The sequence below is a fragment of the Salmo salar genome, chromosome 01 (assembly GCF_965601325.2).
Source record: "Salmo salar chromosome 01, fSalSal1, whole genome shotgun sequence".
NCBI classification, from domain to species: domain Eukaryota; kingdom Metazoa; phylum Chordata; class Actinopteri; order Salmoniformes; family Salmonidae; genus Salmo; species Salmo salar.
The window spans coordinates 34,541,483-34,564,433 of NC_138291.1; the positions used below are offsets into that span (position 1 = coordinate 34,541,483).

The following is a 22,951-nucleotide window of genomic DNA, read 5'->3' on the forward strand; positions in this document are numbered from 1 at the left end:
AGGACGTCTCCATTCTGTCTCTCAGAAAGACACTCCATGTTGGCCTCAGAAATGTCCACTATGTTATGCTATAATAGGACACAACGAGGACACAACGACAACAGCAGAGTAACCACTTAGTGTAGGCTAACAAAAACCCACAGGGCAGGTATGTAATGTCAAGCCTATTTGGAGATGTTATAGCACATTTGTAATGTCAATTTATTTGTTTTTGGGAGGGGTTCAAATATCAAAGCAGGATAACATTTGTCCATTACAGGGGGTGAAGGGGTTGAGGAGCTGCTTTCAGAAACAGCTGCAGGGGACATTTCCTGTTTGTTAATGACTCTAAATGTGTTCAAGACAACCATGTCAAGTCCTTGTTTCTCTGAATGGCCTGAACACTGCTGGGGTGAGGAGTAGCAGTTGTCTTAACACTGACAGACGGATGGACAGACATTCAGACACTCAGGCTAAGGCCCCAGTCAAGGAAGTGCTGAGAGTAAACCACAAGTTTATTCATCTCAAATCACAGGCACTTTGAGCGACTCAGGTGAAACAAAGACAGCCAAGCCCTGATCAGTCACCATACCTGTTGTGTCTGTTTAGGTTGCAGGATGCCATTTCTGCCTTTCACAAACACACGTCTTTTAGAGAAGCCCTTTGATCTGGGACGGTTGCATGACTCAAGGAAGCTATTTCCCTGTCAATCATCAGTGTGTGTGTGTGTGTGTGTGTGTGTGTGTGTGTGTGTGTGTGTGTGTGTGTGTGTGTGTGTGTGTGTGTGTGTGTGTGTGTGTGTGTGTGTGTGTGTGTGTGTGTGTGTTCACTGACACATGCCCCGAGGATCTTTCACTTTCTTAATGTTCCACGAGAGGACAGAGGAGTTAAAATGCCTGTATAATGAGCTGAGGAGAGAAGAACGGAATGGAGAAGAGAGGAGTGGTAGCTTTTAGAGGTCTAGGCCGGCTAATCGTGGCTATACTCTTAAGTGCATTCTACCATCCTCCCTCCGTCCGTCCATCCATCCATCCATCCCTCTCTCTCGCTCTCTCTCTCTTTCCCTGTAGTGCTTTCTGGCCTGATCCTGCCCTGGGGCCGTACTGACCTTTGACCTGACTGGCCCAGGCTGGCTACAGGCCCCTCGTTTGTTACAGGCTTTATCCACTGACAAAGCAGGCAGGAAGCTGGCAGCCACCCAGCAACCCCATGGGAGGATGACCATCAGCTAGCTCAGCTTACCGCTTATTAGACCAGGGTGGGGAGTGTGTGTGTGTTTGTGTGTGTGTGAGGGTAGGAAGTATGTGTAAGGGTATGGAGTGTGTGTGTATGGAGTGTATGTGTATGGAGTGTACGTGTGTGTGTGAGGAGCAGGGGGAACCTAATCAGAAACGATCGTAACTGACCTTTTTTTTCATGCATGCCGCCGGTTTTCTTAACTAATGAAACGCAAAGAAGAAAAAGCCTGGAAGCCACAAACGTCCCCGTCTCTGGGCTAACCCCATCAGCTACGCATGTTAGTGACAATCAGGCAGGCGTCCAGGCGAAGGACTCAGGGGACCTTGCAGCGTATTTCTGTTCTGACCGCTCATCTCATGTCTTTCCCTCTCCCCTCCCTCTCTTCCTCTTCTCCTGCCTCAGCCCAGTCATCTGAGTGGCCGGCAGAGCTCACTAAAACGTTAGATCAGACTCTCCAGTTCCCTCTCAGCACTCCATAAAAGCTGGGTAATTCATACTTCATTTAAATACATTGCCATTAACAAAGCTGATGAACTTTTACTCCTTAAATCTAATGGGCCATTTTGCCTGGCTGCTGGCACTCTCTCCTCTCCCTCTCTCTCAATCTCTCGTTCTGCCATTGAGAGGCCTATGTTAATCCACACGCAGTCAGTCAGTGACTCAGTGTATGACTATCCACTACAGTGATTGAGGTAGGGGGAAAGAAGGGGATTTGGAGGCTTTTGTCTGACCTCTGCCACAGACAAGCAATGACACACACCCTATTCTGTGGGACTGCTGGGAGATTTGGCGGTCTCACTCTCTGTCTCTCACACACACACACACACAGACCCCAAAGTGCAGGGGAGGGTCATTAACCACTGGGTCTAGAGCGAGGCACGATGGCTCCACGGCACGGAGGCTGTTGACAAGCGTCTGTGTTCTTTTCAACAACTCGTTGAGCCACACCCCTCCCCCTCCCCCCACTTCCTCCTCTTCTCTCCTCTCCCCCTCCCTCACCCCTTCCCTTCTCAGGAATGTAACACAACCGCTCACTGAGGTAACCCAAGCCCCTCCCTTTCTCTCTTTCTCGTTGGAGAGAGAGAGAGAGAGAGAGAGAGAGAGAGAGAGAGAGAGAGAGAGAGAGAGAGAGGGGCAGACTGGAGGTGTAAGACAGCTGTTGTTGTTTTTTCTCTTGCCCTCCCTCTGTCTTTCTCCCTCTCTGTCTCTTGCCCTCTTTATATTTGCCACCACCCCTCTGCATGTACTGTGGAATAATTAATGAGTCAATTGAGCTGTGGAGAGAGAGAAGACTTTGACCAGCAGGGGCAGGGGGTTTTATGAAGCTATAGTAATGCCTCCAGTACAGTACTGACTGTAGCTCCACTACCTATTCTTCCAATGGAGAGGGGGCATCCAAAGCACGACCACCACCCCAAACCTGGACTTCCAATATGGGAACTCCGCTCTTCGACGCTCTCCACCTAACTGGTGTTTTCTACCATTCCAGTCCTACTCCACCCATCCCCATCTCCTCTCCTCTCCTCTCCTCTCCTCTCCTCTCCTCTCCTCTCCTCTCCTCTCCTCTCCTCTCCTCTCCTCTCCTCTCCTCTCCTCTCCTCTCCTCTCCTCTCCTCTCCTCTCCTCTCCTCTCCTCTCCTCTGTTCTTCTCCTCCCAGCCCCTCCTGATGGCAGGATCAGGGGCCTGACTAGCTGACCTGTCTGGTGATTGATGATAATGTCTCAGGAAGTCATTTTCCCCCACAGCGCCCTGCCTGCCGCCCGGCTGCCTTTCACCAGGCAGGCTGAACCACTACAGAGGTGACCCAGCCCAGTCCATCACAGACACAGAAACAGACACACAGGCCCACTTTCAACTTTCCGCCTGCTCAGGTCCGCCTGGGCCCCCACCAAAAAGCAAAAAGCCCCCCTTAGACAGCCCCCCCCAGTTCAAATACTGGTGGAGGACAACGGCTGTAGTCAATACCAGGATCAACAGTGGAATAAGTGGGGTCGGATGTTAGCATCCATAAAGGATGACAGAGGTGGATGAAGGATAGTAGATCGTGGATTGGCTTTGGGATGAGGGTCGATGGGAGAAGGCCTCATCTGCCTGACCATCTTGTTGTTAAAATCAACAGTGGACATCTTGAAGCGGACCAGGCGGGTGATGGTGATGGCCCCGGCCCCTAACTCTGGGTGCTGAGGATGGTTCCATTACTGTCTGTGGTTACCAGGTCCATTATGGCAATTAGGAGCCCTTCTAACACTAGGAATCCCTCTGCCTGCGCTGCAATTGCTAACATCTGCTAACATCAGCCTCCTTCCATGTTCGGTACGGTTTTCTTTGCTTAAACACACATCTTTTACAGTCGCCGCTGTATTTTTCTTCTTTCTCCACGGCGCACTCCACTTTTATTTACTTAATTCCACTCAAATTGTGCCTTAAAGAGATCCCTCTCCGTTTGAATCCAAATAACTTAAAATGACCCGTGAAGAGAGAGAGAAAGAGAGAGAGAGAGATGCTTTTCCATAGGCTCCATTATTTTTTCATATGGTAGCAGGAAGAGAGAGAGGGGAGGGAGAGGAAATGGCGTGGAGATAATCAATGGAAGAAGGACCGCTAGCCTATTCATCTCCCCCAAACGATTGTGGGTTAATACACACTCTTGCATAGGCAAACAGGGCTGTGTGGCGAGCACATCTGTCTGCCTGGATGGGCTACTTAATGAAACAAGGCGGCCTCTGGGTGCAGAGATGAATGGCTTTCCTTCAACGAAAATTGACTCTTCTAACAGTGGCTGAATCCCAGGCTGAGATGCAGGTCCAGATGACAGGGCTCTATACATTCAATACAGTGGAGACCCCAGCCTGTGTCCCTGAGAGACAGGCTTTAACAAAGAGGGTGCCAGGTAGGAGAGAGGACATGGCCACCAGAGCAGCTCCCCACGGTGATCATATCAGGGATCCCCTAATGCGAACAAGAGTTTGACTGATCTGGGAGAGAAAGAAGAGAGTGAGAGAGAGAAAAAGGAGACGTACAGTAGAGAGATAAAGAGAGAGAGGGAGGGAGGGGCTGAGCCACCTGGGGCTGATGAGTGGGACTTGATGTGTGTGTGCGTTTGTGTGTGTGTTGTGGCTACCACTGTGTGTGTGTGTCTGTGGTGACCCCTGGTCAGGGAGTCTTGTAACAGGAGCTCACCTCCGGTTCTCCTCTCTCCTCTCAGTTTGCTGAACAGGCACCTGAAGACAGGATTAGCCATTGTGACCCAGCCCCAAAGGTAACAGAGATGCACCACCGGGGACGGGCCTGAAACACACACTCCCACGTGCTGCAGGCAGGACCCAGCCAGATAGGCAGGAAGACAGGATGACAGAGGGGAAGGAAGGAGGAGAGGGGAGGATAGAGATAGGAGGGATGGAAATACAAACACAACAGGACACTAACAAGGGGAAGATAGTAGGTATAGTATAGTGTGGTATCAGCCTGGGTTTGCTTAAGATGTCGTCGTTAAGGTTTTTGTCACAGGGGAAAACACAAAAGCAGTATATAAGAAGATTGTGGATCCTGTGCTGAGTTAGCGCCCTGGGGTGGCCGAGATCCTGCCTGTGTGGAAATTGATGCCTGTCACTGTGTCTATGATTCACCCCTGCCAGTGTGTGTGTGTGTGTGTGTGTGTGTGTGTGTGTGTGTGTGTGTGTGTGTGTGTGTGTGTGTGTGTGTGTGTGTGTGTGTGTGTGTGTGTGTGTGTGTGTGTGTGTGTGTGTGTGTGTGTGTGTGTGCGCTCTGCTGTGACGAATGAGCGCCACTTAATTTGCTCCTGATTATGCGGGTTGCTGGTCCTCTAAACCTCTTTGAACTTGTAATTGCCGCTGGTTTCAATAATGAACATTAAGGAAGGATTCAGAAAAGTGTGGATAATTACAGGTTTCCCCCCCTTTTTACTTCGTCATGCTGGATAAGGAAGATGAGGTTAAGGAGGAGGAGGCGGAAGAGGTATCGAAGAGAAACAACGAGAGAGGAGGAGGTGCAGGGTTGCGAGGCATGTGGTGTCGCGCCAGGCTCTCTTTATCTAAATAATTGTACAAGCACGGTTTATGAGCTTTAGCAAGAGGGTCCAGCCCTGGGGATACGGGTGGTACTAGCTCGCTCTCCCCCTCAATCAATATTCACACAGATTCCCATCTGGAGCCAAGGCCTGCTCTACTTAGATTTGGATTTATTTAGTTATTTTTATTAGATTTGCTTGCCTTCTTTCCTCAAATCTTTTTTTTCTTGGGTATCTGGGCTATTTTCTGATACAGCAGGTGGCAGGGCTCTGTATCGTATGCGCTCATCTGTGTAGACTTACATGATCTTAGGAGATGAACTAGGCCTGCTCAATAGATAACAGATACATGGCTACATCTACACAGGCTCAGATTCACATGGCCTTATGGTGCTATAGATGGACCAATCCATTGTGGGTAAAGGCGTGACACATGGGGGATAGGCTATAAAAATCTGTCAAAAAAAGTCAGAGGGAGGAAACCGCAACAAATTGACCCACTCACTCAGTTTCCATCCTCCACATAGACTGTACATTGGCGGATATGAAACTGCATGCCCATGGTGTCAAAGCGAGCTGTATTATTGAATGAAAAAGATGAAGAGGGGAGGAGCGCAAGGGGAGTTGAGGTGAGAACAAGAGGCTTGGCTCCCAGTTATAAGGACCCCACTGTGAAGGAATCCCCTGCCTGGAATAAGCACATAGCAAAACAAAAGCAATGGAGGAGGGGAGGGAGGAAAGGGGAGGTGGAGGAAAGGAAAATCACACAACAAAATGTCAGGAGTGGGATTTGGTAGACTCAGGGTCCCATGACAAACCAAACAGAGGAACAGCACCAGGTCTGTTTTTGATTTCTGCCAGATGCATCCATCCTTTAACCTCACCCTCCTCACCTATTTGTGCTTCTCCTTTTCCTGCATTTCCTGGTGTGAGATAAATACCAAAGGGGGAGGGGGTTATGGTCTGCTCTGAGGCCTGCAGCTTAGAGGGGAAAAAACTACAGTATCTCATTTAGCTGGTCACCACCAACACATCACAGGCCCATGATTCAACTGACCAAGGGGGCTATCGATAGAGGGCAGGGGGCTTTTCCCATTTTTCCATTTTCCCACAACCCCCTCTGGCTTGGTAAATTGTGTGGCGCAGAGGAAAATGTGATAGGGGAGAGGGAAGACAATGTGAGGTTGGGAGAATGAGAGGTCTGACAAAATTACTCAGAGAAGATCCAAAAGCCTCAAACCCATTCCTCTAACATAGTCTGCAATGGAGAAGATAACCACATAGAACAAGAACAAGGAAAACCTCAGATAATCTGGGCCTCTCCATCTGTAACAGTGCCAGTCCTGGTTTTGAGTTTTCCCACCATTGGGGCACCGCATACAGTAGCGCAGACTGCCCTCCTTCCTCCTTCCAAGTCCATTACATCATTCACCTCTTTTTACCAAAAGAGTAAGCTAGGCCTGGCCTTAGCCAATGGATCCAAGTTGACTGCAGCAGTGGGTTAGGCCAGTGGGAGGGAGGGAGGCGCAAGGGTTGACGGGGTAGCTGAGGCCTGTTTTTGCTGACGTGTGAGGCCTTAGAGGAGGCAAGAGGAGTCTCCAGCTATGGAGCAGTAGTTTATAAATCCTTCACTCCTCAGCTCTCCTCTGTTTGTCTTCTGCTCAGGTCAGGGCATGTGCAGTAACCTCGACAGGGTATGGGTCCCTGGTCTTGCACAAAGTGGCCCCTAGCACTGTAAACACTCATCTGAATGTGCTTCAGATAGCCCCTGGCTTCTCTTTAAGAGATTAATATTAACTAAAGATGCACTGAACTAACTAGCTTTATGTCACAAATTGGGGCATTTCTGAGACAATTCAAGCTTTCTCAAATAGGATTATGTAAAAAAAAAAATGTTATCAGTGGTAACATACATGCATGGGCCTCTTGCAATTTGCATTTGTTTTCCTTTTGTTGTTGTTTTGGGGTGTTGTTTTTCTTTTTGGGAGAACATGTTGAGGGTTGTTCTTTTTGTTTTGTGTTGGCAGGCGCTGCAGAGTTTCACATGGCTTAATCACCTCCTAACAGCGTCAACAACATGTTGTAAACATCCCCTTAGCGAAAGCGCTCATTTCTGCTACTTCATTAAACAAGGAGCGTTAAGGCACCAACAGCAGGCCTGAGCATTAACAACAGGGAGGGACGGAGGGAGGGAGAGGATGGGAGGAGAGAAAGGTACGAGAGGCTGCCTGTTAATAACAGGTAGGGTAAACGAATAAATAGCACACAACACTGTTTACCTAGAGAGACAATAAGGATCTATGTGAGACATTGACACAGATATACAGTAGGTGTGTAACAACTGCGAGAGTTGTTACACTGTGCTGTATTCTGTATTCTCTATCAGTGCCACCCTAGATTGTGATCTGTGAAGTGGAACTATGACAGATCTAGATTAAGGGGGCCAAGTGAAAATGTCTAATGTCGGCGCGTGACACAATTCATGACGATGACCCCCTAATGCTCCACTAAACCTGTGGAGCAACCAGCCAGCCACAGACTACATGGCTGTGCGTACTGTAAACAAAGCTTTGTCAATCACGACACACCAACACCACTGGGCATTACTGTAAAAAGGCTCAGACATGAAACAACCAAAGGTTGATGTGGCTTGTCATATAATTATACAGCCCAGAAAAAGGGGAGTCACTGGATACCGCCTTCTGAACTTTCAGGGAGTTTTTTTTCTCTCTCTCATATGAAAAAGGTCTCGCTCGTTCTTGTAAAACCCTGGTAGACAAAAAGTGTTTCCTATAGTTGAAATCAAAACATTTGTTAGGGTCCAGTTTTTAGTTGTCATGGTTTTATCTTCTGGTGGAAGGTTTAGTTCTATGTCTTTATCAATGAGGACTGACTGGCGGTGCAGTGGCTTCCCAGCTTCACAGGCCCATGTGAGAACCAGGCTAGCGAGGAACAGATGGTAGACTGAGCTGAAGTGACTTGTGTCCTCGTTCCAGGGTCGCTGAGCTGAGCAGCATTAGTTACAGGAACAAACTGTGGAACCAAAGGCCCCTCCCCACCATACCTGAAGCTCCCCTTCACTCATTATTCTTGACTTCAGTGACTTCCAAAATACAGCCACTCTCCTCTTTCCTGATGTATTGACACTTCACTTTAGTTTTGTAAACTTCAGATAGAGACTCCATATATATACACTTAATATGGCAACTCTCGCTTTCTTATAGGCGTATAAGCCTGGGGTCATGTGGTATGTGTAAGCATACACACACACAGGGTTATGCAGTGGCGGTGAACCAAACTGTCACCTGGGTTGCTACGGCTGACTGGAGAGCTGACTTCTTGGCTCCGAGGCAAATGAGCACATGACAAATTAGTGTGTGGGCCTCCTTCAGCCCTGAACCTCCGTGACCCCTTAGGAACCCCCATCAACCCCCCTTTCTCCCTTACACCCCCTTCTGAACCTCACAAAACACAAAACAAGAGAAAATGAAACCACTACCGTCGCAATGAATACCCAGAGTCGTACAAAACATACTCTTTATCTCCTATAAACATACAAAATCGTGGAATAAAAATACATTGTGTAGGCAGCAAAAATATGGTATAAACAGTTTTAAAAACAGTGCTGTAAAATGAGAACGGTTGTGTATTTCAAACTGTTTGCAGATGTGGGATATACCAGTGAAATGGCTCTAGTGGTGGCCCTAACAATACACACGGATTAGAAGGACTCAAACAGACAAACAGACATACAGACAGGGGACACTACAGAGAGAGATGTTTAGTCTGCTCAAACACAACCGGCCGCCCTCTCTTTTTTGAAGGCAGACTAGTGCACTTGTTTATCGTTTGGGACAAACACCGGTTACCAAGCTTGGCCAACTCTTCCAAGCCCATGACTCCAGAATGACCTTGCTAGCCAGGCTGTTTTATGTCTCTCTCTCTCACTCTAAAGGGCTGGTTCACAGAGCCACTCCCATTGGGGCTCGACCTGGAGATGACACCCGTCGCCATGGAGACTAATGCTAGGATGAGGGGGAGATTATACTGTGTTCATTTGCTAGGGATGCTTGTGGTGCTGATGTGATGCACTCATGAGTAGTGATGGTATCACTACTCATCACGTTATCACTACTCATCTACTCATTATCTACTCATCATGTCATCACTACTCATCTACTCATCACGTCATCACTACTCATCTACTCATTATCTACTCATCACGTCATCACTACTCATCTACTCATCACGTCATCACTACTCATCTACTCATCACGTTATCACTAATCATCTACTCATCACTACTCATCTACTCATCACTACTCATCTACTCATCACGTTATCACTAATCATCTACTCATCACGACATCACTACTCATCTACTCATCACATTATCACTAATCATCTACTCATCACGACATCACTACTCATCACATTATCACTACTCATATACTCATCACTACTCATCACGTTATCACTACTCATCTACTCATCTACCCATCACATTATCACTACTCATCTACTCATCACGTTATCATTAATCATTTACTCATCACGTTATCACGAATCATCTACTCATCACTTTATCACTAATCATCTACTCATCATGTTATCACCACTCATCTACTCATCACGTTATCACTACTCATCACGTTATCACTACTCATCACGTTATCACTAATCATCTACTCATCACGTTATCACTAATCATCTACTCATCATCTACATATCACGTTATCACTACTCATCTACACATCACGTTATCACTAATCATCTACTCATCATGTTATCACTACTCATCACGTTATCACTAATCATCTACTCATCATGTTATCACTACTCATCTACTCATCTACTCATCACGTTATCACTACTCATCTACTCATCACGTCATCACTACTCATCTACTTATCACGTTATCACTAATCATCTACTCATCATGTTATCACTACTCATCACATTATCACTAATCATCTACTCATCACGTTATCACTAATCATCTACTCTCATCTACTCATCACGTTATCACTACTCATCTACTCATCATGTTATCACTAATCATCTACTCATCTACTCATCACGTTATCACTAATCATCTACTCATCTACTCATCACGTTATCACTAATCATCTACTCATCACATTATCACTAATCATCTACTCATCATGTTATCACTACTCATCACGTTATCACTAATCATCTACTCATCACGTTATCACTAATCATCTACTCATCTACTCATCACGTTATCACTACTCATCTACTCATCACGTTATCACTAATCATCTACTCATCATGTTATCACTACTCATCACGTTATCACTAATCATCTACTCATCATGTTATCACTACTCATCACGTTATCACTACTCATCTACTCATCACGTTATCACTAATCATCTACTCATCTACTCATCACGTCATCACTAATCACTCTCACGTCACTCCATCCGTCCTATCACTACTCATCACGTTATCACTAATCATCTACTCATCTACTCATCACGTTATCACTACTCATCTACTCATCACGTTATCACTAATCATCTACTCATCTACTCATCACGTCATCACTAATACTCTACTCATCATGTTATCACTACTCATCACGTTATCACTAATCATCTACTCATCTACTCATCACGTTATCACTACTCATCTACTCATCACGTTATCACTACTCATCTACTCATCTACTCATCACGTTATCACTAATCATCTACTCATCACGTCATCACTACTCATCACGTTATCACTAATCATCTACTCATCACGTTATCACTACTCATCTACTCATCTACTCATCACGTTATCACTAATCATCTACTCATCACGTTATCACTGATCATCTACTCATCTACTCATCACATTATCACTAATCATCTACTCATCATGTTATCACTACTCATCACGTTATCACTAATCATCTACTCATCACGTTATCACTAATCATCTACTCATCTACTCATCACGTTATCACTAATCATCTACTCATCACGTCATCACTACTCATCTACTTATCACGTCATCACGTCATCACTACTCATCTACTGATCACGTCATCACTACTCATCACGTTATCACTAATCATCTACTCATCATGTCATCACTACTCATCTACTCATCACGTCATCACTACTCATCACATCATCACTACTCATCTACTTATCACGTCATCACGTCATCACTACTCATCTACTGATCACGTCATCACTACTCATCACGTTATCCATACTCATCTACTCATTACGTCATTACTACTCATCTACTCATCACATCAATACTGCTCATCTACTCATCATGTCATCACTCATGTTAACTCCTATATTGACAGGGTTGATACTATAGGTGCCATCTCTCTACTTCCGCTGTTGTTGCCTATGTTACCATTGATAGTTATGTTTGTGTAACCAATTTTGCTCTGGATCATGGCAGTCACCATGTCACAATGACATGACACTCATGGCATTCCTACCCTGCTGCATCTGACTTACAAATGTTTTCATACACTCATGATTGTAGGAGATAAAAATACCCATGATATAAATAACTCATTCTTCTCAATGACACAAAGTTTCACAACATTCAGTCACACTTTTTGACCGTGAAAGACACCAGTCATATCTAAGATTCCAGTGAATATGCAACAGGGCTCTATACGAAACACAATTCAAATGAACCCACGTGAAAGTGTTTGGCTCAACGTACGACCCCCAAACTGACCCTGGGATATATCACTTCCCTTTCAGACAGCCCAGGGTTGCAATACACTTGGCTTAGCAGCTTAACAGCATTTCCCCAAACACCCCGGCCAAAACGGTGCATGGCCCAGCACAAAACCTGAGATGCTTGATGCCTGCCTGAGAGTGCAACCCCTTCCTTCATAGACTGCATTACACTTATGGGTGAATACACGCACATGCACGCGCGCACACAGACACACACACAGACACACAGACACACACACAGACACACACACACACACACACACACACACACACACACACACACACACACACACACACACACACACACACACACACACACACACACACACTAGCCCCACTAGGTCTGCTCCTGAGGTCCCCTATTTATTTTTATAGGTCTTTGAGGATTTAGGTTAGTCAAAAGACAAGGCCAGGCCGGGAGTGGTATCTTTGTATCTGAGTGCTTCCTGTTTTCATTGCCTGGTCGACCCTTGCCTTAGCAGGTTCTATTGGGGGCTAACAGAGGGCTAGCAGGTTGCTACAAAAGCGGTAGGCTGAGGGTACCAAAAGGCTAATTAGGAGAACTTCGCCAAATGAAGGGGCAGCCCCTTTTACTGCTATGGAAACGCCCAGGCTAGCAGTTAGCCTAGCAACACAACCTCATTCTCTGTCTATCTCACCCTGCCTATGTCTTCCCTTTTCTCCCTAGAGCCCACCTCTCTCTTTCCCTCTCCTCCGCTCCTTACATCTATCCTATCTTCCTGTTTCTCCATCCCTCCCTCCCTCCCTCCTTCCCTTTCTGCCTCCCTGCTTTTGAAGCGCAGTTGAACATTTTACCCCTAACAGTGAAGTTTACCTTTCTGATAACATAATCTCCCTGTAGTATTGAAAAGCTTATACCAACAGTCTGGTATTTCACTTCCCTTAATGTGACTGGAAGACATCCAGAAACTCAGGAAGACGGAGGGAGAGAAAGGGAGGGAGGGGAGAGGGAGAGACTGTCTCTGGCCCTCTAGAGCTAGCTTACGCCAGCTGATCTCAGCAGTTTGCCAATTCCACACAGGGCATTAAAAGATGCCAGCTCGCATGCTTTCTGCTGCTATATGAATACATACATGAAAGAGGCTGGGCTTATCACAATAACTCAAACAAATAATTGCCGGCGTATTCATTACGTATAGAAGATATCAGATCTCGTCTGTCGCACACAAAACGCTGCATTTCATTCTCCCTGGGCTGACTGAAGGCTGACTGAAGGCTGACTGAAGGCCGCCGAAGGACTGCGGGGCAAGTGGCAATTGAAGCAGGCCTATTTTCCATATCTGATTGTGATGAAGAAAGCCGCCCTGCGATTTCTCCCATGAGAGTGTGAGGTCAGGGGGAACCCAGGAGGGGGGCGAGGAGGGAGGGGAGGGGGGGGCGATTTTGTTATTCTGAATCCGAAAGCTAACAATTGTTACTGTTGGCCTGTGTTGTTTTTCGTGGTGTGAAGGGGGTCCCGTCCTTTTGAGCTCTTTCAGAATAGGTGACAATGGCTGGATGTAGAGAACATATGTAGGGAGACCCCTGTGGTCGCTCTCATGGAGGAGAAGCTAGCATGCTGGAGAAAATACAAGCCCCGCTACCTTTCACTCTCTGCCTCAGTTAATGAATGTGTCAATGGAAGAATGCTGCAATAGGCCATTCAGGGGCCAAAGTCCCCAAGAATTTGCCCCTGCACAAACGCATCCTGAAATGGAAAGTACATTTGCCTAACAAATTAAAAGAAAAGGCGAATGGGTGTGTGTGTGTGTGTGTGTGTGTGTGTGTGTGTGTGTGGTGTGTGTGTGTGTGTGTGTGTGTGTGTGTGTGTGTGTGTGTGTGTGTGTGATAGAGTAAAGTAGAGGGGGATAATTCAATTAGTTTTCTTTTTTGACTAAGAAAAAATGAAGTTAGGTTAAAAGGGAGGGATTATTGCTTGTACAAGTCTGGCCTGGGCGTCTCACAACAGACAAATCAAGATTTGAGAAAACATCTCAAAGCAGGAGAGGTAATAAAGGAGAGTGGGAAAAAAAAGGGATTTTGAAAGCTTTACTTCTCTGAATTAGACCAACTGCCCCTGGATCCAATCTCTTGGGTCTCCCCTTTCCACTCTTTCAATGCAATTTTAAAACAATTCTAAAGGAAATTGGTGGAGAGGCTGCAAAGCTTTCTTTGCTTCTTTCTCTGCTTTTTTGGAGCAGGGGAGCATTGGAACTGTGAGAGGCCTTCAAACTGGCATTCCTCGAGTCGCCAGGAAAGAAGCCTAATGATCCCTCAATAAAGCGAGAAATGTCTAATTACACTACATTGCCAAAAGTATGTGGACACCCCTTCAAATTAGTGGATTCGGCCCATTTCAGCCACACCCGTTGCTGGCAGGTGTATAACATCGAGCACACGGTCATGCAATCTCCATAGACAAACATTGGCAGTAGCATGGTCTTACTGAAGAGCTCAGTGACTTTCAACGTGGCACTGTCATAGGATGTCACCTTTCCAACAAGTCAGTTAGTCAAATTTCTGCCCTGCTAGAGCTGCCCCGGTCAACTGTAAGTGCTGTTTTTTTTAAGTGGAAACGTCTAATAGCAACATCATCTCAGCTGTGAAGCGGTAGGCCATACAAGCTCACAGAATGGGACCGCCGAGTGCTGAATCGCGTAACGCGTAAAAATCGTCTGTCCTCGGTTGCAACCCCCACTACCGAGTTCCAAACTGCCTCTGGAAGCAACATCAGCACAAGAACTGTTTGTTGGGAGCTTCATGAAATGGGTTTCCATGGCCGAGATCACCATGCGCAATGCCAAGCGTCGTCTGGAGTGGTGTAAAGCTCACCGCTATTGGACTCCGGACCAGTGGAAATGTGTTCTCTGGAGTGATGAATCACACTACACCATCTGGCAGTCCGACGGACACATCTGGGTTTGGGGGATGCCAGGAGAACGCTACCTGCCCGAATAAATAGCACCAACTGTAAAGTTTGGTGGAGGAGGAATAATGGTCTGGGGCTGTTTTTCATGGTTCGGGCTAGGCCCCTAAGTTTGTGAAAGGAAATCTTAACGCTACTGCATACAATGACGTTCCAGACGATTCTGTTCTTCCAACTTTGTGGCAACAGTTTCCTGTTTCAGCATGACAATGCCCCTGTGCACAAAGCAAGGTTATAAATGGTTTGTCGAGATTGGTGTGGAAGAACCTGACTGGCCTGCACAGAGCCCTGACATCAACCCCATCGCATACCTTTGTGATGAATTAGAACGCCGACTGTGAGCCAGGCCTAATCGCACAACATCAGTGCCCGACTTCCCTAATACTCTTGTGGCTGAATGGAAGCAAGTCCCTGCAGCAATGTTCCAACATCTAGTGGAAAGCCTTCCCAGAAGAGTGGAGGTTGTTATAGCAGCAAAGTGGAGACCAACTCCATATTAATGCCCATGATTTTGGAATGAAATGTTTGACGAGCAGGTGTCCACATACTTTTGGTCACGTACTGTAGTATGAGTGCACCAAATTAACTAGGAGACGTGTGTGTGTGTGTGTGTGTGTGTGTGTGTGTGTGTGTGTGTGTGTGTGTGTGTGTGTGTGTGTGTGTGTGTGTGTGTGTGTGTGTGTGTGTGTGTGTGTGTGTGTGTGTGTGTGTGTGTGTCTAACCACTCTGGTAGGTGGCCCCCCGAAATGTTCAACCCTCACTATCTTCCCCTTTTTCCCTCCTTCACGCACAGAACAACCATCTAGCCATGTAGCCTAGCCATGAACAGCTGTGAAGTCATTTTGATAATGATGAGAATAATAAGCTCTGTGCTGTGTGGTGCTGCTGCAAGGCTAAGGGCTGTGCTGCTGCAGCTCCGCTGCTCTTGAATAGATAAAAGTGATTAAAGCACTCCTGATTATCCCTGACCAATATGTAATGGATTTACAGCCCTTTCAATTAGGCCGTATTTGCTAGCCACTCATTATTTGGGCTTTGGTTAGGTAATCAGGGGGGCAGAGGCTTTGGGAAAAGCAGGCACAGGGAGTGGGGGATCAGGATCATCCTGGGGTTCTGACCTGCCCTGGCTCACTACCTTCCTCCCTCATTCTTCTTCTCCATTCATACATCTCTCCTTCATCCTATCACTCTGTCCATCCTAACTAAGCCACGTGGTCAGCAGACACCAGCTTGTGTGTCCCGTCCACCTCTCTGCCTGAAATCAGACCTCCCTGTTAAAAATCAATACAGACCGCCGTTCTGATAATGTTCTGACATCAGAGAGGGCGGTGGGACATGACAACCCCAACCTTCCCAACCCCCACTATGTGACCCCCCCCCACCCCCACCGCACACACACACTCCCTTCTCCTGGACCATGCTGCCTGGCTAGCTGCATCACCTCAGTGCACACAAACACTGTTCAGTGACTCCTGACTCTACAGTGGCTTTACAGGGACCCTCGCTAATAATAAACACAAGCACGCACACACACACACACACACACACACACACCACACACACACACACACACACACACACACACACACACACACACACACACACACACACACAGATATTAATTTCTAAAACTATCCACAGAATGAACGTGTCCTCTGAATATTTAGCGTCACTCTTTGCCTACTGAAGTGAATGAGCCGTTGTCAGATGTTGTCTGATTTAAGTGTTCGGCAAAGAGAGAGAGAGTGAGGCAAACAAACAAGCTTCTCTGTGTTTTGGCGAGAAGCCAGCTTAACATGCAACCTCTCAACCTCAAACAACGGACAGAATATAGAGGAAATATAACAACAGACAGGTACTGTTTATACTTAAGACATACTGTAAGTGCTTGAAAAACATCTCACATTTTTCCTTTTAATGTAAAAGCCAATAGTAAAAATGGCACTGACATAGCACGCATATTAACCTTTCCACGCGTGAGTTCCAAATATCTCTAACGGTCGCTCCCAGCATGACTTGTTTTTATGCACATGATGTCAGAATGCACTCACTGTTCCAAAATGTGATTGTTACGCAACAGGACAGTAAACACGTGCTACCTGCTAATTATCTATAGGCAATGTTTCAACTTGTCAATTTCAAATTATTTTCTAACAAGTTTTATTTTCTAACAGTTTGAACTGAGGTGTGTTCCGTCTCCTCATTAATTCACATAGAAGTAGCCCATTTCACTGTTGCGGACAATTTATGTTTGAGGCTTTACTGAGCCGGACAATCTTCTCTCTTCGAGGGGAGCCCAAGCACTTCCCCAGTATTTCCGCAGATCAAGTATGTAGACATTTGCGCAATCTTGAATAAACTTTTTCTGGCTGGTGCTCACATTGCCTTCATTGTTTGTTTTTAGAACAAATAATAACTTTGGACATGTGTGCGTTCCTATCAAAGTAAGTTCCTTATTTTCTGTATATTGTGTTGGCATTTCTGCTGTACAGTAGCATACAGTATGTATGTATGTATGTATGTATGTATGTAGTTGTATGTATGTATGTATGTATGTATGTATGTATATATGATGTATCTATGTATGGAGCATAATGTATTTACAGTTTTATTCACATGTTTTCAAATACTGGTGACAAATAATGCATTCTGATTATTGCATAGATTGTAATGGACACCTATGATGTGTATAAAATGCTTTTATGAAGGTTGTACTGATTATGATGCGCTGTGCTGTTTGCCAGCTATGTGTGGCGCCATGTTGACATTATACAATGCATTCTGTGTGTCACGTAAACGTCTGTCAGACCAAAGATGTTTTAATGAGGTGAAGGAATGGTTCACTCATCTTTCGACTAAACTTCCGTAAGTGAATGAAGGGAAATTAATGATCATAGACGACACACCCCCTTCAACATCCATACTGCAAACAGACCAAACTCATCTTGTCTCCTCTTCTTATCTTCGGTTGACGCGAAAAAACAAACATGGTGGCGCGCACAAATGTCGGATTAGTTTAGATTTTTATTAAGTGTTTTACCCAATTATTTCGATCAATGGAGAGATCACCTGTGATGTGATGAAATGTAAATAGTAATTGCTATTAGCTCATTCAGATTGTGGTTTCTGTCAGCCAAGACTTAGTTAAATATGACTGCTTGTGTTACATCAGTCTTTCTTCAGTTAGAGCTAGGACTGATGTAGGCTACATTTTCCGGTTTGGATGATGTTTGTGCAAAATGTTTCTATGAAAAAACAGTGTAGCTGTCAGTGTAGAATAAACACAGAGCCAGTATTGTATTGAAAGGCAATGTGATGTGCAGTATGTCCCAAACCAGTGGACAGGGCTGCTGACGTTCCACTAGCTAGGCGTCAGCACTACCTCCACATCTCAGAGGCTCTTCAGCAGAGCAAACTGGCTTTGTCTGATTGAATTGACCCGGTCACTCTGGACCAATGACAGGTGAGTGACAGGCGAGCGTGACAAGTCAGTGACAGGTGTGTATGTGTGCGTATGTGTACGTGTACATGTGTGTACACTTGTTTATATGTGTGTCACAGGAGCTTGCTGACGGAAGCACGGCTCATAATAATAATGTGTGTGATGTATTTGATACCATTCCACTTATTCTGCTCCAGTCATTACCACAAGCCTGTCCTACCCAATTAAGGTGCACCCAACCTCCTGTGATGTGTGGGCACTAGGGCTGTGACAATACCGCACATTTTATTCCATGGCAAAAATAAAAACAAGAAGCAGACCAAAACTCTTTGGTCCTTTAAAAACCTGCTGTATGTAAAATATTGTGAGGTATAGCTTGGAAAATAAATGAATGTGACTCTGGATGACAACAGGATGTTTGTTTCCAACATTAGGGCTGTTTTCCTAAAGAAGTGAAATGTTTCCTTGCCAAAATACTAACGAGTATCGTGATATTGGTATTGTTCCGGCTAGGGCTGTTACGGGTGACCGTATTACCGCCACACCGGCGGTCACAAGTCATGAAGGCAGTTAAATTCCACATGACCATTTAGTCACGGTAATTAGGCTTCTCCAAGCTCTGATGCTGCTGCTGGTCATTAGTAGCCTCCCAAACTTACTATCTGCCTGGTACTCAGCACTCTATTGTCTCTTTAATCACTCTGACATCAATGCAAATGTAATTCAAAATCAAATCAAGCACTTCAAGAGAGCCCATGAGCTCATTTTGCGCAACAATTCTGTAGGCTATGCAATTGCATGAGAAAACAGAGTTTTAAGGGCCTCTAATAAAAAGAGGAGGATCCCGTCAGCTTTCTATAGGCTTGGCCTACAATATTTATTTCTCAACTTTCCTAATATTAAGCACATTGCTTCGCTTTACTACCTGGCTGGCATGAAAATAAACCACAGGGAAAAGCGTCCTCCATTCGCTATTTAAGTGCATAGATGACATGTATTTTTCCCCCTGCCCCTGTTCTGAGACAGGTGCATGATAATGGTCCACTCTAAATCAAAACTAATTTCACACATATAATATTTAGTATATGTAAAGAGAAGATTAAATCAAGAATACTCTGATGGGTGACAATATTAGCCTATCACTTATGAATGATATATTATCATTTTTAAATGATGCTCAGCTTGTGTGCAGTAAGGCAAAAAACAGTGCATGCCTTTTTTTGGCAACTTTTTCAAATCATTGTCCCACACCTCATGTAGCCTAGCCCATAGGTCTATATGTTTATATGGCTTGTATCACAACTAAAGTGGCCAAATAACTTCTTAAAATGAAACACATTAATCCGCTTTACAACCGGTGTAGATCCTAACTGGCATACATAGGCGGCGCGTGAGTTTCAAGTTTGGGGATGATCATTTTCACTATAAAAATGCACCTTTATAATAAAGCATTACATGCATAATCGCATATGTGATACATTTTGAGAGTGTTTTCCCGCTAATTGATTGCATTTTGGAATATTCGCGCTTATAGCCTACTGCTGTGTGCACATTGCTGCGCTTATAATGTAAACAAATAACCTAATAGTTTATCAACATTTTAAGCTAAACGTTCTGATCTGTTGCATCAGCCTCACTGCTTTTAAAAAGAAAAATTGGGAGGCGAGCGGTTGTATTAATTTGGGATCTATCGCATCCCACAACTGTCCCAGACTATGTTTGGAATGTTTATTTCTCACACAGAAGGACAAGACTAATAGAATAGGTAAACTTTTGAACTATGGAGGAAAGTAGATTGACATAGGCTAGTGCTTTTGCTGTTCGTTAGGCCAACTCATCTTATTGGCTGACGAAAAGTAATTGAGGACAGTTCTTCTAACATCTTCAATATGCTCCTCGGAATTCGATAACAAGGACGTGCGCAGGTGCATCCCCAATGTGTCTGTCTTCACTTGTAGCCTACTTCGGAGCTGAGATAGGCGCGCGTGTGACAAGAACCCGATCACATGACGGACATTGGCTAATAAGAATTGAGATATCTGAGAGAGCCATGTGAGTGATAGGTGCTTCGGAACACACAGCCAGGAGAAGGGAATTATAATTATTATATACAGCCCAAGGGCACAGCGGCCATGTTCTTCTGAAATATACTACATTTTCTTTATATCATGTTTCTTTAGACTGGTCTAAAGGCTATTTTAAATAGATTTATTAGAATTTTTCAAACGTAGATGTTCCAAAGGTCTGCATCAGTGGCTTGTAGGCTATGCGTGGAAGCCAGGAGATGCTAAATGTGTTTATGTTCATTAACGGTCAATTACCATGAGACCGACAGTTATTTGCTTGATAATCACCGGCTGACAGAATTTCATAACTGCCACAGCCCTAGTTCTGGCCCCAGTGTGCAAAGGCTGCTCCACTATGTGGGTACTCACCGTGAGATGCTGGAACAGCCACGCCCTCATGATGTTGGTGGCCACCTTGGGGAAGATGCCGCGCTTCTTCTGCCTCTTCTTCTCCTTGTCCGGGTCGTCATCATCCCCTGTGCCAGGAGACGCCACGCTGTTCTCTAAACCATCTCCTAGGCAGAGACAAGACACAGGGTTAAATAGCAGCCTAGGACAGAAGATGGACCAATAGGAAGCCTTGACATCCTTCACTAATGCCTGCATAGAAGTAGTGGGATTTAGGCACAGAGGGAGAGGGGTTTGCTGTAGACAGAGAACTAGAGGTAAGTTCTCACACCCAGAACAGTAGAGAGGAATGGATGGGGGTTAATGACTGTGTTTTGGTTGGAAGCAGAAACACTAGGCTCCTGATTCCACTCCAGATTGTTCAATAGGAGGAGAAAAAGGGAGAGAGCGAGGGAAAGAAGGGAAAAAAAATGACAAGGAGGCTTCAAGATTGGGGCTGCAGTACATTAAGTCAATTAAATCCACAGGCTTGACATAATGTCATGCTTTTCTTCTGATCCAAAGGGTCTGGATGGACTGAGAAGGGAGTCTTATGAACACACACACACACAAACAAACCCACAGAAGTTGAACATTCGGGGGCACCCAATTGAGTAAGTTGTGAATTAAAGTGGGGTGTGCATTGGGTTTGTTCATTGTTGCAGTTTGATGCACATAATGGACAAGAGTTGAACCTCCCCCTTCCTCCAGCAGATTAGCATGGCAGGCCAGTAGAAGGGCGGCTCTCTCTCCCTTTTTTTGTATTTAACTAGTCAAGTCAGTTAAGAACAAATTCTTATTTTACAATGACGGCCTACCTCGGCCAAACCCTCCCTTAACCCGGACGACGCTGGGCCAATTGTGCGCCGCCCTATGGGAATACCGATCACGGCCGGTTGGGATACAGCCCGGGATCGAACCAGGGTCTGTAGTGATGCCTCCAGCACTGAGATGCAGTGCCTTAGACCGCTGCGCCTCTCGGGAGCCCTCCCTGCATTAATTTCCAATAGTGTTTGATTTCGGGAGGAAAACAAGTGCATATCAAGGCAGTCTTTCTCCTTTAAACCAAAATTTCCATCTTTGTGCCCTCGCCTTTTCTGTCTCCTCTTCTCTGGCCATTAATTGTGCATTAGCAAAAATGATTTACTTTTAACAGTCATAGTTATTTTTTCTTACCCTCGGGCACAAATGCCTTGAAAGCCTTCCTTGAGGGCATCTAAATTATGTATCTGAAAAACTCCTTCACTAAGGCTGAGAAGGACCCCGGCATTCTCAAAATTCAGACTTGCATGTCCTCCTGTTTTTGGGGAGGCATCAATCAGGGGCACCTATACAAGCCCTAATTTTGCATAAATATTTGAACTAATAACACTAAAAAGAGAGGAAAGAAAACGGATCCGACTGGCGGCATAGTCAAATGCAAAATAGATGAAGAATACAAGGACATGCAGCATAAAGGTCTGTCTCCCCCTCCTCTCTCTCTCTAATTTTCCCTGTCTGCCTGCCTGCCTGCCTGCCTGCCTGCCTGCCTGCCTGCCTGCCTGCCTGCCTGCCTGTCTGTCTGTCTGTCTGTCTGTCTGTCTGTCTGTCTGTCTGTCTGTCTGTCTGTCTGTCTGTCTGTCTGTCTGTCTGTCTGTCTGTCTGTCTGTCTGTCTGTCTGTCTGTCTGTCTGTCTGTCTGTCTGTCTGCCCATCTGTATGTCTGTGTTCTGTGTTTTCCTTACACATTATTAGTGTGGGAGCCACACGAAAGAGGGAAACAGAGAAGTGGCGACTTTGCACTCCTTCCCTGCGTGGCGATAAAGACGTGGCCGGGCCTTCTGAAGGACATATGGGTTTAGGGGACGCGTCCGGCCTGGGAGCGTTGTCACTGTAGAATGGACATTCATTAGCATCAAATTCCATAAATCCCACGCTAAGTACGAATCCTTGTTCAGGAAAGACTAAACCAATATACTGGGACCTAGCTGTATCCCCAGCGTGACTGTGTGTGGCTTCCTGGGAAAAGTGACCCAGACGCAGGGACTAGTCTAACTCCTCCAGTGTTGCTTTCCACTTCAATAACATAACCAGCAACCAGAGTGCACCCTACAGTCCTCTACACTTCACAATGCTGCCTTTTGGGTTAAATAATGTTACACTTGAAGTTGTTTTTGT

At 45.5% G+C, this 22,951-nt stretch overlaps 1 protein-coding gene across 11 annotated transcripts in view; it reads right to left on the reverse strand.

The window, feature by feature from the left end:
- The window catches only part of meis2a (Meis homeobox 2a), a 105,207-nt gene that overhangs the window by 45,410 nt on the left and 36,846 nt on the right, over nt 1-22,951 (reverse strand). For 10 of the 11 annotated variants that reach the window (XM_014193733.3, XM_014193725.3, XM_014193696.3 and 7 more), the window contains one exon: nt 20,778-20,923. In XM_014193733.3, the coding sequence (XP_014049208.3) occupies nt 20,778-20,923 (146 nt within the window). The remainder of the gene's footprint in view (nt 1-20,777; nt 20,924-22,951) is intronic. The other variant, XM_082973742.1, reaches the window with a different exon arrangement.